Source organism: Cheilinus undulatus, linkage group 14 (assembly GCF_018320785.1).
Source record: "Cheilinus undulatus linkage group 14, ASM1832078v1, whole genome shotgun sequence".
NCBI lineage: Eukaryota > Metazoa > Chordata > Actinopteri > Labriformes > Labridae > Cheilinus > Cheilinus undulatus.
Genome location: NC_054878.1, coordinates 15,052,763 through 15,067,865, shown reverse-complemented (window position 1 = coordinate 15,067,865; position 15,103 = coordinate 15,052,763). Strand labels below are relative to the sequence as shown.

Below are 15,103 nucleotides of genomic sequence, written 5' to 3'. Positions count from 1 at the left end.
CTATTTGTTTGTCTCCTTATGTCAGCCTTGTGACTGACTGGTGACCAGTTGAGGGGGTACCTCTCGCCCAGTGACAGCTGGGATTGGCTCCAGCCCCACAACCCTGAAAGGTTGGATTAATAAAGAGTATAGATGGTTCCTGATTTATAAAGTATATCGTTAACTGTTGGAACAGTGCACTCAAATTATTCAGACGCCCTTCACATTTTTAAATTGTTATTTTGCAGCCTGATGTTACAGGGAGTTAAATTATTTTTTTCTCTCATCCATCTACATTCAGTATCCCATAATGACAAAATGAAAATGGAATTTTTTGAAATTTTTTGCAAACCTGTTATAAATAAAAACTGAGATATCACATTAAAAGAAGAATTCAGACTCTTTGCAACAACACTTGCAATTTAGCTCAAGAAAGTTTGCTTGAAGTTTGCAAAAAAAAAAAACCTAAATGAAGCTTTCATGTGTTTTGCACTGAGAGGCTGCCGCCTATCCACTCTGCCATAAAGCCCAGACCAGAGGAGGGCTGCAGTGATGGTTGTCTTTCTGGAACTTTGTCTCATCTCCATACAGGATCTCTGGAGCTCAGTCAGACTGACCATCAGGTTCTTAGTCACCTTTCTCACTGAGGCTCTTCTCCTCTGATCGCTAAGTTTGGCAGAGTGAACAGCTCTTGGAAGACTCCTGTTGTGCCAAACTTCTTCCTTTCAAGAATTATGGGGGCCACTGTGAACTTGAAAACCTTCAGTCAAGCAGATTTTTTTTTTGGTCTGTGCCTTGTGATAATCCTGTCTCTGAGCTCTGCAGGCAGATCCTTTGACCTCATAACTTGGTTTTTGCACTGTCAGCTGTGAGGCCTTCTATAGAGAGGTGTGTGCCTTTGCACATCATGTCCAATCAATTTAGATGGACTCCAATCAAGGTGTAGAAACATCTCAGCAACGATTCAGAGAAATGGGAGGAGCCTGAGCGACATTTACAGTGTTTTTGCAAAGGGTCTGAATACTAAAGTCAATGTGATATTTCAGTTTTCTATTTTTAATAAATGTGCAATTTCTAAAATTCTGTTTTGACTTTGTCATGATGGAATATTGAGTTCAGATTAATGAGAATAAAAATGATTTATTTCTAATATAGCATGAGGATGAAACATAAAATCGAAAAAAGCGAAGGGGGTCTGATTATTTTCTGAATGCACTGTATCCCTTTCCTCAGGATAACAAAGCTTGTTTTCAAATGATAATACGAGATCCCTCAAGACCTCTGAAAAAACTCAAATCATAAAATTTATCATGGAAAGCAGGAGTGAAATAAAAAGTATCCATGCACTCTGTCCTATTTCCGTGATGTTTCTTTACATCAAAAAGTGCAAACTGCAACATTTTCATGAAATAAATTTGTGTTGTTGAAAGTTTTTAAAGAAATTTTGGTGGGAATTTCTGATGAAGGAGGTGGTGGTGGGTCTTGAGGCTGCATGTTTAGATGATATTTCGATTTATTAAGTATTTTTATAGCTACTGGAATAAATAAAACTAGTGATGACTTTTGAACGAAAGAGGAAGAGGAAATAACCAGAATGAAGAGCTGCTTCAATCATAGAGCAATTGCAACATTTATTGAAGTGTTGGCTTTCTTGTATTGATTTTTCAACACATTACAAAAATACATATATGTTCAAAACAGCAGATGTGTACTGTTCTGAAATCACTTATTTTTTCACAATGATGCACTCCCCCCCAAAAGACCAAGGAAACTATTTTTGTACAAAGAGTGTAAGTGAAAGTTGTGAAAAGTGAAATATGAAAATGTATTTTAAAATTACAGTTGTAAGTGCCATCACAAGACCTTCAACTGACCATGAAGGAAAATAAAAGAAAAATAAAAACATAAAGTTCATGAACGTCTCAGATATTTGATTTGGAAAAGCGTTCCAGCACAAAGCATCGTATTCCCCTGCCGAAAATTCTTCCTTTAGGATCATCTTTAATCATTTTTGTTTTACATCCATAATGGATAGCTTCACCAAACCAACAGAAAACAATATTAAAAAATTAAATAAGAAAAGACTGAAGAAACCAAGTCATAATGGCACCACTTTAGTTAGAAAAAAATAACAATCTGGCATGATTCTGCAATATTACAATTCCAAAAATTGTCTTCCCATACAGTGAACGAGTAATCATACAGAAACATATCCATGAAGATAAATCCCTCCACCAGGATAATCATACAAAACTGCTATGGCATTCAAAAACATTTGAAAGAACATTGGCGAAAACAATACTTTATTATCATTTTAAACACTTACACAGAGTATTTCATTAATGGCATACTTCAACACTGTAAACATATTGTAAGACTGAATGTCCATGTGTGATTTAGATCTCAGGGTTCCTCCGGTGGATTATAATGTAGCTGTATGGCTCTTCCTGGCCTGACTCTCAGACTGAGTTTTCCTCGAATGAATACACTGTGCGTTCACAAAAGGATCTGGATTTTTGCACTCATGCATCAACATGTGTAAGCAAGCTGAAAGCAGCTCTTCAGACGATCTCTTTTTGTGTTATCTCTCTAAAAAGTACCAAACTAGGCTGCAACTGAATAGCTTATGGAGTGCTGCTGTAACCTTAACATCATTTCCTTTCTTAAAGAAATCACAAAAAGAGGAATTTGCATCCAAGATACAGTAAAAAATTCTTTTTTTCGATCAAAACAAGTGTGTTTGGGCGCAGATGAAAAGCAGACAAAAGGGCCAAAAAAGCAGGTCAAACTTTCAAGTGAGGATGGTTCTGGTGATTGAGAATTGCAGCACTAAAATGAAAGATGAGTCTCCGTCTCCTTTCATGTGGCTTTTCTGTCTCCCTCCCTCTAACGCTGGCTGTCTCTCTCAGACGGCCCGCTATAAGATGTGGCCAGTAACTGTGCATTTAGGTACAAAAAAGCCCTCACTTTTCATATGCTTCCAATTTCATTTGAATGACTCTCCTCCCTGGTCAAGGTCTTGCTCCTTCTCCCTCCATTTCTTTCTTCATTTCTCAGCTCCAATCTTTCATTTTTACTATAAGAATAGCCCCTACCCAAGGTCGCCTGGCCTTTCCCCACATTGCAGCTGTGCTTAAAATTATCATAACTCATATAGCCAGATTCATTTCAGGATGAACGATGCAGAAAATAAAAAACTGTAATCCCCAAAAGTCACGAACACGCACACTGTCTCCGAATCTGTTACTGCGAGTTAAACCCGTATCACTTTGTGAGGCGAATGAACAGGCTTCCCTTTTAAAAGCCGCTCTAATGCATGAATCTGAGCTAGTGAACTGTGAAAAGACGCCGTCGGAGAGAGGCTTAGAGCACGCCGCGGAGAGAAGAAAACACACACGCTAACACATGCGCTGATATGAATTTCATTTGGAGGCGTTTTGCGGGACACGGAGGGGAGTCAACCTGGGTCAGAGAGAGCGGCCACGCCAGAGGGAGATGGAGGATTGAGACAGTGTTGAAGTTGAACAAATGTGGGGTCTGATAATAATGAATGGGAGTTACACTTAGCATATACTGTGGAGGATGCAAGCAGCTGGTCTTCTGATTGTTTAGTTTTAGGCCGTCTTTCACGTACAGTCGGGGCTACTTTAACATTAAAAAATGAATATATTTACAAACAATAAACAGGACTGTTCTCCTTCTCACATTAATCACAAGTAGTCTTAACTTATATTTAAATACGGTGGTTTCATCCTACATTGGGAATGTACTGAGCATCAGTTAAGGGTACCTCCATTAAGTGCAACCTTTATTTACGTCCCGGCTGAAGCAAGGACAGCAATACAGTAACTGCATTTGGAAAGAATTATTCACAAGCCAATATTTAAAATTCCCTGAATAAATTTAAATCAGGTCTTTCCGCTAACGCTGGATTTTTTAAACCCAGCATGATGTTTTATTGTCAGGCTGACATTCAGTGCTTTAGGCCTGTGTGAGGGAATGGATTGTAGTCCGCTGCTGCAGTTCATAATATAGAAAACAATTATTTTTACTTTTAAAAGCTTACTGCTTCACAATTTTACTCTCACATGATAATAAGCATCCTTAAAGGAAAAAAGAAAGAAAATTTGTATTAAGGGTGACTTCCAGTTATCTCGTTTTAGAAAAAAAAAATGTTTTAGCACATTTCAAAACTAACTCCATATGAAATCCCACAAAGATGTACCTGCACATGCCAAATATCATTACAAAAATCCAATAAATACAGAAATTATTGCACAGTAGAAAGGCTCCATGGATTCCTAACTGATAAAATCCTCAGTTTGCCAAGAAACACCAAGCATGGCGTTCCAGACAACTTTTCATTAAAGTTTCCCTTTGTTTATATTCTCAGGTGGCAGTTTCTGTGACAAGAAAAAAGATTAACATCAATCAGTCTAATTTTTTTTTTAGAGAAAGATTATCCAGCCAAGCCCCATAGCTGAAGAAGTGGTTATAGGGATTTTTGTGTGTGTATGTGTCGTGTATGTGTGAGTGTTTGCTTGTGTTTGCTGTCGCTGAATGTTTGCTGGCTTAACCTCTGTCCGCCTGCTCCAGTTTGACCTCACTGGCCATCAAATGTTCCCCGTGCCACTTCTTCATGTGTTTCTCCAGCGTGCTGTACACGCTGAAGGGCATGTGGCAGATGTCGCAGCGGTACACCTCCTTGCCGAACTGCCCGTGGGTCTTCATGTGGCGTGTCAGCTTGGAGCTCTGAGCGCAGGCGTAGCTGCACAGGTCGCACTTGTAGGGCCGTTCCCCCGTGTGGCTGCGCCGGTGCACCGTGAGGTTGCTGCAGTTCTTGAACACCTTGCCACAGTACTCGCAGGTGTCATTCCTCCTGTCCTTAGAGCTCGGGGGTCTGCCGGGTCCGGGGCCCCGTAGGAGGTGAGGAGTGCTGCTTCCGCTGCGGCCCGAGGCGCTCCCTCCTTCCATCAGCTCCCCGGGCGGGGTGGAAAAACGAAGGCTTCCCGTCTCTGAGGAGGAGTGCTCGGAGGAGGTGGCGAACGGCGACTGACGGGAATCTGTGAATCCCAAGAAGGGTTCTCTGATGAAGTGGCGTGACGCGGCATAGCCAGCCAGGAGCTGAGAGTAGACGTTCTCAGGGGAGATGAGGGGTATGGTTGGGGGGAGCTCCAGCTGTTCTTTCTCTATCTTGATCCTCTTGTTGTTGGAGGGGCTCGGGCTGGTGATGGGAGTGGGCCGACGCTGGAAAAGTCCAGGAAAGGAGTCTGCCTCTGACACGCTTATTCTGCCGTTCATGGTGGGCCTGTGCTCCTCCTGGTCCTCCTGCTCTCTGTCCTGCTCCCTCTCATTCTCTCTTCCTCTTTCTCCTTCCCCCCTCTCTCCTCCCTCTCCATTAGGTTGTCTCTCCAGACTCCTCTTGTTGGGGTTCAGTCTCAGGTGATTGTCCAGGTGGTTGTATGGGTGCATGATGCCTACCCCGCCACTTTCACTCCCTCTATCCCCACTCAGAGTTTTCTCTTCAGGAGACTGCCTCTGGCCATTCTCCCGGTTCTGGCCGAACTCCTGCGAATCCTCACTGAGGTTGGAATCTGGCCGACTTCCATTCCTCATTTCCTCCTCCTCCTCCTCTTCTTCCTCCTCTTCTTCCTCCTCTTCCTCCTCCTCCTCGTCATTGTCCATTGTCATCCCTCTTGACTCCCCCTCCCGACTCTTTTCTTCCCCCTCTCCCACCTCTCCTCTGTTTCCCTGTTCTGGGGAGCCGCTCATGGACCCAGACTTGTTGTGCATATGCGTCTTCATGTGCCTCTTGAGCTTGCTGGCCTGGGAGCAGGCGTGATCACACAGATGACACTTGTACGGCCTCTCTCCTGTGTGGCTGCGTCTGTGGACGATCAGGTTGCTCTGGAACTTGAAGATCTTACCACAGAACTCACAGGATTTGGACTTGGCTGCAGCCTGGTTCTGTCCCTGGGAATCCGGAGGGCTGGAAGAACCGTGTCCCCCCTGAGAAGTTGGCGGCTGCGGGGCATAATTGAGAAACGTTGGAGGCTTGGCGCCAGGCTGGAAAAGCGTCGGACTCAACAGGCGGTGCATAGGTGGCACGCGGTTGGGGGAAAGAGGGGGTGTTGGCCCGCCGTTATTTGTCGTGTTGCCTGCCAGCTCCCTCAGACGTCTGGAGAAGTCCATGGAAGGAGGGTCCATGGGTGCCATCCGCATCACCCTCTCAAAGGCACTGGGGTGCTGTGACAGCAGCCCCATCTCCTCTGGGCCCAGCCGCTCTAGGGGAGGCCTGGGCGGTGGTGGGGGGCTGACAAAGGGTGGCGTCGCAGGCAGCCGGGTCTCCATGTACCCTGGGGGAGGGGGATGTTCCCTGAGGAGGGGCGCAGCCATGCGGAGGAGGTGGAATGGGTTGTTGGTGTCGCCGAGGAAAGTGGGGAGAGGGGATCGTGGGAGGGCGTCAGTGCAGGGGGGAGGAGGCAGAGCCATGCGGGGAGTGAGGGAGCAGTTGACCAGGTGGTTGTCCAGATAGATGCGGATCCCGTGGGTGTGCTGGGCATGCTGGAGCAGGAACCAGGCGCTGGTGAAAGTCTGCTTACAGGTAGTGCAGATGTAGCTGGAGGGCTCATCCTTATCTGTGGGAAAAGTGGAAGAAAGTCATGTTAGTTTGTATAAAAACAAACATTCAAAGTTAAATTTAAACCAAATATCAGTTCACAATAGCTTCATGTGCATTTTTAAACTGTGTAAACACATTAAGTTGCAATTCTTTGACAGCTATTTTAATGTTTGTCTCATGCTTAGTCTTAAAATTAAAGCGTTTATTACTTTTAGTCACATTTTACTCCACCCTTTATTGTTTAAGTGTGGTTTTAGTGTACTTTTAGTTGACAAAAACTAAAAAAATTTAGGTTAGTCCATTAAAAGTTCTTACATTTCAATATTTTCTTTTAGTTGAATCATTTCTTTCTGGCCAAACCTGCTTCCTTTTTTAAGGTCATATTCTGGGCTTCATTCCGATAGGACAGCTGCAAACATAGGGGGAGTGGGGGCAAGGATGCACCAAACATGCGCTAAGCCCATGAATTGACTCCAAGCCCAGTGCATCCAGGACTGAAGCCTCTCTATGTGGGCACCTGCTCTACCAACTGAGCTTAATTGGCACCAGATCCCTGCTTTCTACATTGACAGGCAAAAAAGATTCATATGCATTGTGTTTCTCCACCCACAATGGAAAAATATCATTGACTTTGAACATCAGATGAAAACTAGACTTTCTTTTTATAAGAGTTTTAATCATCAAAGATCTTTTTCAGTCTTAGTTTCATCTTTCCTATGTCGACTAACATTTTCGTCATACTTTTAGTCAATGAAATTAACCCGTTAAGTTGTACTTTGAGTCATCTCTGTTTTTGGACACACATAGGGGTCTCCTACGGCTTTTATTGAGTATGTATGATTTCTGAGAGTGTGTGTCGACAGGCTAATGCAGCTGGCAGGTATTGCCCTAAGGCCATGACACATTATGCTAATTCTAATGTCAGCGAGGCTTTAATATACAGATCCATCTCGTCTACTCTGTCATTTCCATATGGAGACAGGGGAGGCAATGACGGAAAAAACACACCAATAGGGAAGAAAGGAAAGATGGTAGAGGTGGGGGGAGTGCAAGAGGGTGAGATGTGGCATTAGAGGAAAAGATAGACACACAAAGGGAGCGACAGGAGAGGTGATGAAGAGTATATGTAAACAGTAAAGACCCCTCCGATCTTAAAGCAGCATCCACATTAAATAAAGCTCCACGTCACTGGTGTAATAACAAGTACAGTAAAGTTATTTCTTGTGGCTTCACACACACACAGAGACACGTCACTTGGTGACAACTCGCTCCTTTAAATGGGCCGACTTAAAAACTCCAAATGAACCTATCAGTCACTGTGGCACGGCCGCGTCAGCCTGCTGGTGACTCATAAAAAAACAGCCCGGGTTTGCATTCATCTAATTCGACACAGGCTAACATTGGAAGAGCATTTCCAGGGTCTTGTGTTTGCTTGCAGAGCATCTGCATCTACTTTTATCATCAGCGGCTACCGCAAGCCGAGTCAAGTTGGTACGGTGGTCCCAGAACTAGGAGCCCTGAGGGTGAAAACAAAGACTGAGGAGTTACTTTTGCCCAAAGTCCCATGTGATGAAGAAAAGAGCCCTGAAGATGGCCGACTGCCTCAAAGCCACACATTGTCATGGAATGTAAAACACACGTCGATATTTTCTTTTCACTTTTCTTCTCAGCACACCGAAGTACACTCTGGAGCTCACACACACCGTCGTACCGTGAGGAGCAGATGAGCGAAAGCTGATGTTGGATCAGTGTCTCGTACAGGAAGCTGATTTGGCGGTGTGATTGGTTTGGCTTTCCCCAGGGGAGACAGGGTCAGAAAGAGTTAATGAGGGGCTCATTTACTGATTCTGTCTGTTTTTCTCCGCTATTAGTGGGGCTCTGCTGTAGCCGTCACTCTCACTCGTGTGTATGTAGTGGGAGATGACCTGACTCCTGCTTCTAACGCCTGTGTAGGAGCATGTGTCTGTGCATGTGTGCGGACATGTATGTGGATGTATTTTGGTGTGTGCGTGGGGGGCGAGTGGCGGGCTGCCTGCCCGTGTTTAGTTTGGCGAGGCTTCACACGGCCGCTTGGCAGCAGAGAGCTGGACAGCTTAACAGCTTGGACGGGGAGAAGAGAGCGAGAGAGGGAAGGGAAGAGGAGGAGGAGAAGAAGGGGTAAGAAGAGAGGTGGAGGGACTTTAAGGGCCAGACGTGCTTCGGGCTCACATAAACTGTGACACACACATAGTGGGCATTTACATGTCCCGCGGGACCAATCGGGGTCTGCCGACTTGGGACTTGTTTTCATCAACAAACAAGAATCAATATGAAATGAAGATTGGCAGAGGGATTGATCGTCTCTCTCCATTAATCAAATACTGTTTTTCTCTTATTTTATCTCTATTTTACTCTGAACACATGGCCTCATCAATACACGCCACCCAATCATACCACCACCCCCACAACCTCCCATCCCACCACCACTACAGCAACACATTTGCATCTTGTCATATCTTACACAGCTGTGCCATATGCTGTTAAAGGAAGCGTGGCAGCTAATAGACTGGCAGCTGATGGCTGCTGCCTAATGACGGCCAAAGACAAATTTCATCAACTTCCCAAACAAGCCAGCGAGAGAGAGGGGGGAGGGGAGGACAACAGAATCTAAGACAGATGATCTAAGATAGATAGATAGATAGATAGATAGATAGATAGATAGATAGTTTCAAGCATAGACAATATTTTGTCTGGTGATATACCGTATCGTTTCAGCCACCAAGTATCGATTTTTTTCAAATTAATTGCTGACATGAACTGAAGCCTATGATAATGGAAAACTAAAATCAATTGCTTGGTAAACCAAGACATTCTTTTATTTTTTCATTATGTATTTGAAATGCTTGACAATCATTTCTTTTCTCTAAATTTGTTCCTTAAGTTAACACAGTAAAGCTGCTGAGCACATGCAATCCTCTTAAAGTAGTTTTGTAGTACTTGAGAATGGTCTTGATCTCAAGACAACATTTTGAATGTCTTGGTCTTGTCTTGGTCTTGTCTTGGTTTTGGACTGGCCAAACTCGGGATTTCCATCAGGACTGGTTGAGACAAGCACTGATCTGCTACCTCATTTTTAATCTGTCAAATTTATTGAAAAGAAAACTAAAATTAAAGAGAGAATGCTCTTTAACTGTTCAACCTTGTCATGGTTTTTTTAAAATTGATTTTTTTGGTCTTGTCTTTGTCTTGGTGCACTCTGGTCTCGGGCGAGTCTTGGTCTCGGATAGTGTGGTCTTGAGTACAACACTATCTTAAAGTATTGCCTTATTCCATATAATAGAACGGCCCATTCTGCTGGAGTCTTTTGCAAACTCCGAGCAGGTGTTCATGTGTTTTGCACTAAAGAGAGGCATCTGTCTTGCCACTCTGCCATAAAACCCAGGTCGGTGAAGGCTGTCCTTCTGGAACTCTGTCTCGTCTCCACATAGGGTCTCTGGAGCTCAGTCAGAGTGACCATTAGGTTCTTGGTCATCTTTCTTACTGAGGCCCTCAGTTTGGCCAGACGACCAGCTCTTGGCAGAGTCCTGGTTGTGTGTTTAACAGAATGTTTTTGTGGATCTGTGCCTGTCAACAATCTTGTCTCTGAGGCAGCTCCTTTATCCTTATGGCATGGTTGTTGCTCTGATATGCATTATCAGCTGTAAGGCCAAGTCATGTCCAATCAATTTAATTAACCACAGGTGGACTCCAATCAAGGTGTAGAAACATCTCAGTAAAGATTTGGAGTAATCTGAGCAACAGTGATGTTGCAAAAGGTCTAAATACTTAAGTCAATGTGATATTTCAGTTTATAATTTTCAATGAATTTGCACTGAAATGTAGAAATGTTTTTTTTCTCAATAGCATCAGGCTGCAACACAAGAAAAGCTAAAAAGTCAAGGTCTGAAAACTTTCAACTGCAGTGTGTATAATAATAAAATGAGAGAGACTGCATTACTGGTAGATTTGTATCAATGAAAGATCTGAAATAATCTGCTTCTGAACTGCACGGGAACCTTTACAACACATTTATATTCAAAATAAAAGACGGCGCATGTACGTATCTTATGGAGGCAGACAGGCACACGAGGAGAGACCCAGGGCAGTTTGCCACTTATTTATCAATCTCATATTATGTTGTTTTTATGATGGATAAAACCTAAGTGTAAAGGGGAATTTTTAGCACATGTTCTTCTCAAATCTACAATGCTACTGCAGACAATTTTCCAAATGAGCAGTTGAGAGCATTTAGTTTTTACTTGCTTTTTTTCCTTTTCTGATGATTATTTTAGACAACACGAACAGATAGAATATGAGTCTTTTATTTTCTTTTGGGGGGCTTTTTATGCCTTTATTTGAGTGATAAGACAGTGGATAGAGCAGGAATTTAGGGAGGGAGAGAGAGAGAGAGAGAGATTAAGGCTGCAGACTTTGAGGATCTATATGGGGCACACAAGCTAACCACCAGTCCACAAGCAATCCCAGTTTGGATTTTTTAATACAAAAGGTTAATTTATTGTTTTTGGAGGAAAAAATGTAATCAAATTAGAATTCCATGAGCTAATTTTATGGTTAAGGCCTTGTTGCACTTACTACAGAAACGCCACTAGACGCACACACTAAAATATACTTCAAAATAAAATACTTGTCATCTTTTGCATGTTAAAATCATCAAGCTTCTTATAGTGTGCATCATGGGAACAATTTGCATATTAGCTCTTCATTAAGAGCACTTCAAAGGCAATGACTGACGTGTTTGTTGATTGACATTTCTTTCAGGCTATTGACTCAGTTAAATCTGTCTTCAGCTCCACCCTGACCTCTTCTGTTTGCACAGTTTTAGATATTTTTGGTAAGGTAAACCAAAACCTGCAGGATGCAACATTTTCCCACAAAAACCTACATCTAACATCGCTCGCTCCCCCCTTTGAGCACACACGTATGCACACAGACACACACACACAATGCTTTGACGCACACACAATTGCACACACGCTGGGCGAGTGTGAATATTGTCACTGCGTAGTGCTGCAGCCAATAAAAGTGTTCATTAGAGAATCACGATGGGCCGTGTCACGCTTCAGTTTGAGGTAATTACAGTCGTCTCCCTGACACAGACACTCGCAGGGACCCCTCCACTCGCTGACCGCCAAGGTCAACTAGCAGTTAGAACAGTTACACTCTCGTCTCCACGCAGTCGCTGATGCCGGACCTAATCGCCCAATTTACTCTGACACACCATATGCACACAGACTCATAATGACGCACACACATTTACTCACACAGACGCTGCTCGGTAAACGCGTCTGAGATGAAAGGTTAAGTGAAATGGAGACACAGCAGGAATCTGTAAATTGGTGTTACATTAAAAACTGAATTCACAGGGTTTTTTGTCATTTAGCTGGCAGTCAAACAACTTGTGAGTGTTTAAGTGGGATTGTTTCCCCTTAAAATGCTCTGAATCTTTCATTGTTTTGTTTTTTTTTCCTTTCCAAGTGTCCATCCAGACAGAGTTTCCCATGAAACAGATGAACACAATGAGGATCTGATCCCAGCTAGGCTCTCTTTGTCCTGTGCAACAAAACAAGGGCAAAGGGCCAGGAGGCCTGGAGGAAGTTATTAAAACATTGGCACATGCATGAAGCTGAGGTGGGCCAGTAATAATGCCCTCCTTCTCTCCTGGGTTGTTTTTTTTTTTCTTTACTAAACCACCGGGCCAATTAAGCCAGTCTTCAGGGACTGAGATCTGAGCTTTACATCAGATTTTATTCCTTCCAGATTGCCTTTTATAGCCATTATTTTGCCTTAAAAAGTACAAACAAAATGCCAGTGAATGAAGGGGAGCCATGATATTGACTGTTTGCATATGGCCGGTGGAGGAAAGTTGGTGTGAGCTTGGCAGGATTTGAAGTAAAGACCGGTGCAGACATGTGGATTTGGGTTTAATTTAGGAATTCACATATGCCATCCCTGCAGTCTGAGTTTGATTTATATTTTCGAGGCATGAACTCCCTCTATTTCAGTTACACTTAGAGTTTGGGGGCTTTATCAGTCGCTGTAATCCAGAGGGACTTATAATAAGACCACAGAAGAATAACAAAAAAATCAGCAAACTCAGCCTGCGACAAGATGGGCAGACTGGAGCTTCTCAGCGAACAGTGAGTGGATGGTAATGAACGCTCACTGATGCCAAATTAACTCTCTCAAAGCTTAGAAAAAACCTAATTGAAAATAAGAAGGATTTGAACGCTAGGCCACCAACTTCTGTGCTGTGACACAGACACTTCTGCAGAAAGAGAAGAGCAAAGTTTGGAGCGTGTAGAAAAATGCTGCTTTGTTGTAGACGAAGAAGACAGTGCAGGGCCGGCTTGTTAACAAGGGAGTGAGTGCAGGAGCAGAGGATGTACCACACTAGATGTCACATGCGTGTGTACTGCAGCATTCCTGGGGTTCAGGTTCGCTGTTCTGCTCCTGCATTCCATCAAGGGCGACAGAACGCCACAACGACAGATTTGCATACTGAACAAAGCCGCCCGCAGGCTAGGCCACTGGGACACAAACCTGCCCCTGCAGCCCCTCCCTCACTCACAAACACACATACACAGACACGAACATGCGCAGGCACAAGCCCTGAGAGTATGCGTGTATGTGTGCACCTGTCAGGGGTTAGCTGACACCTCTGCTGCTGGCAAAGCAGCTCCTCATTAGCATGGCTGTGATCTAGGGGTCCCCAGGGGTCCCAGCCTCCTCACCTCGCCCGCTTGCCCCCCCTGCTCCCCGCTCCCCTTACACCTCTGCTCCTCTCCTCCTCCTCCTCTGCACAGCTCCCATCCGTCCCTCCTCCTCCGCCTTCTTCTTCGTCTTTACTCTCCCCTTTGCTCTCATGGCGTGTTTGTCATGACGGAGGCTAATCATTAGGCCATGCAGATCAGAGCTGTGTGTCTGCAGTACGGCTGGGCAGTACATTAAGTTTATGAGATAAATCAATTTTCAGAAGAGATAACAGATGAAATAATATAATTTATATAAATGTAGTTTAAGTGTTACCAGATACCAGGCCTGCTGTTCAGTTAAAGATTGTTTACCAGGGATGCATGATGATGATTTTTATATACAGTAATTTTAGCCTGCACTTATATTGATGTGTGTAACTACATTAATAATGTGTAAATGTAGGTCAGACTTAAAACATCAGTCATCAGTCAACATCAGGACACAGTTCAAAGTTTAAGAAGATACAAAGGAAAGACTTCAGCTTACATAGATCTGTTACTCCTGTCTGGAAATCCACAAACCAGATTAGACCAGTATTAACAGCCCCATTAGTTCAATTAATACAGCTGATAAAGGCCTATATTCAGAGCCAACACAGGCCAATAGTTACAGCTAACATCGGCCGATGATTACGGCCAATATAGGCCGAAATTTACATCAATATAGGACATATTTACAGCTGATATAGGCATGTATTACAAGCCATCATAGGCTGATATTTAAAGCCGATATAGGCCAAACTTTAAAGCCAATAAAGGCTGGGATTTAGAGCTAATACAGGCCAGTACTTACAGCCAATATAGCCAAAAATTTACAGCAAATACTGGCTGATATTTACAACAATCCAGGCCAATTTAACAGCCTAATAGACCTATATATCAAATCAATAAAGGCCAATATTTAAGCCAATATAGGCTGGTGTTTACAGCCAATACTGCCCGATATCAACAGCAAAATAGACTAATATTTACAGCCAATATAGCATAATATTTACATCTGCAATAAGCAGATAGTTAAAGATTACATTGGCTGATAAATATAGCCAATATAGGGAGATTTTTGCTGACGATATGGGATGAAATATACAGCTGAAACAGATCAACCTTTACGGCCAATTTTGGACAGTATCAAAAGCAAATATACGCTGATATTTACATCTGATACAGGCCAATATTTACAGCCAATATTGACAGTTATTTACAGCCATATAGGCTGAAATTTACAGCGTTTTTTGTCTGCTGATTAGGATATTTAACTTTTTAGGCTTATATCTGCCCTGCACAGATATCACACCAATAGCATTCTGTTATATTCTACTAACATTAATAACTGACCACAAAATAAGATATTTGAAATTGCTGGTCTAAATTGGGAGTTATCATTTTGTTTTTATTCAATTCCACAATATTAAACTAAAATCATATTGATTGATACTAAGACAATAGAAATAGGAGTCCTAAACACACAGTACTGGACAAGGTATTGTTTTAATGATCAAATGTTGCAGACAAACTTTTGCACTCTGTCTAAACTGTCCAAATATGTTGGCAGCATTTGGAAAGTGCTTGAGACTGGCAAGGAGGGCTCCTTGCTCCTCTTTTCCAAATGTTGCTCATGTGTCTAGGTAATTTAGATGATGCTTTTTCTTTTTTTGGTAAAAATATGACTGTCGATATTTAGATTTCTGAATTTTTTGGTACCCCAAACTGA

The 15,103-nt window shown here is 43.0% G+C and overlaps 1 protein-coding gene across 2 annotated transcripts in view; it reads right to left on the bottom strand.

The window, feature by feature from the left end:
- Nucleotides 1–1,628: 1,628 nt before the first annotated feature.
- The window catches only part of bcl11bb (BAF chromatin remodeling complex subunit BCL11B b), a 48,278-nt gene continuing 34,803 nt past the window's right edge, over nt 1,629–15,103 (bottom strand). For both annotated transcript variants that reach the window (XM_041804421.1, XM_041804420.1), the window contains one exon: nt 1,629–6,617. In XM_041804421.1, coding sequence (XP_041660355.1) covers nt 4,552–6,617 — 2,066 coding nt within the window. In that variant the 3' untranslated portion in view covers nt 1,629–4,551. The remainder of the gene's footprint in view (nt 6,618–15,103) is intronic.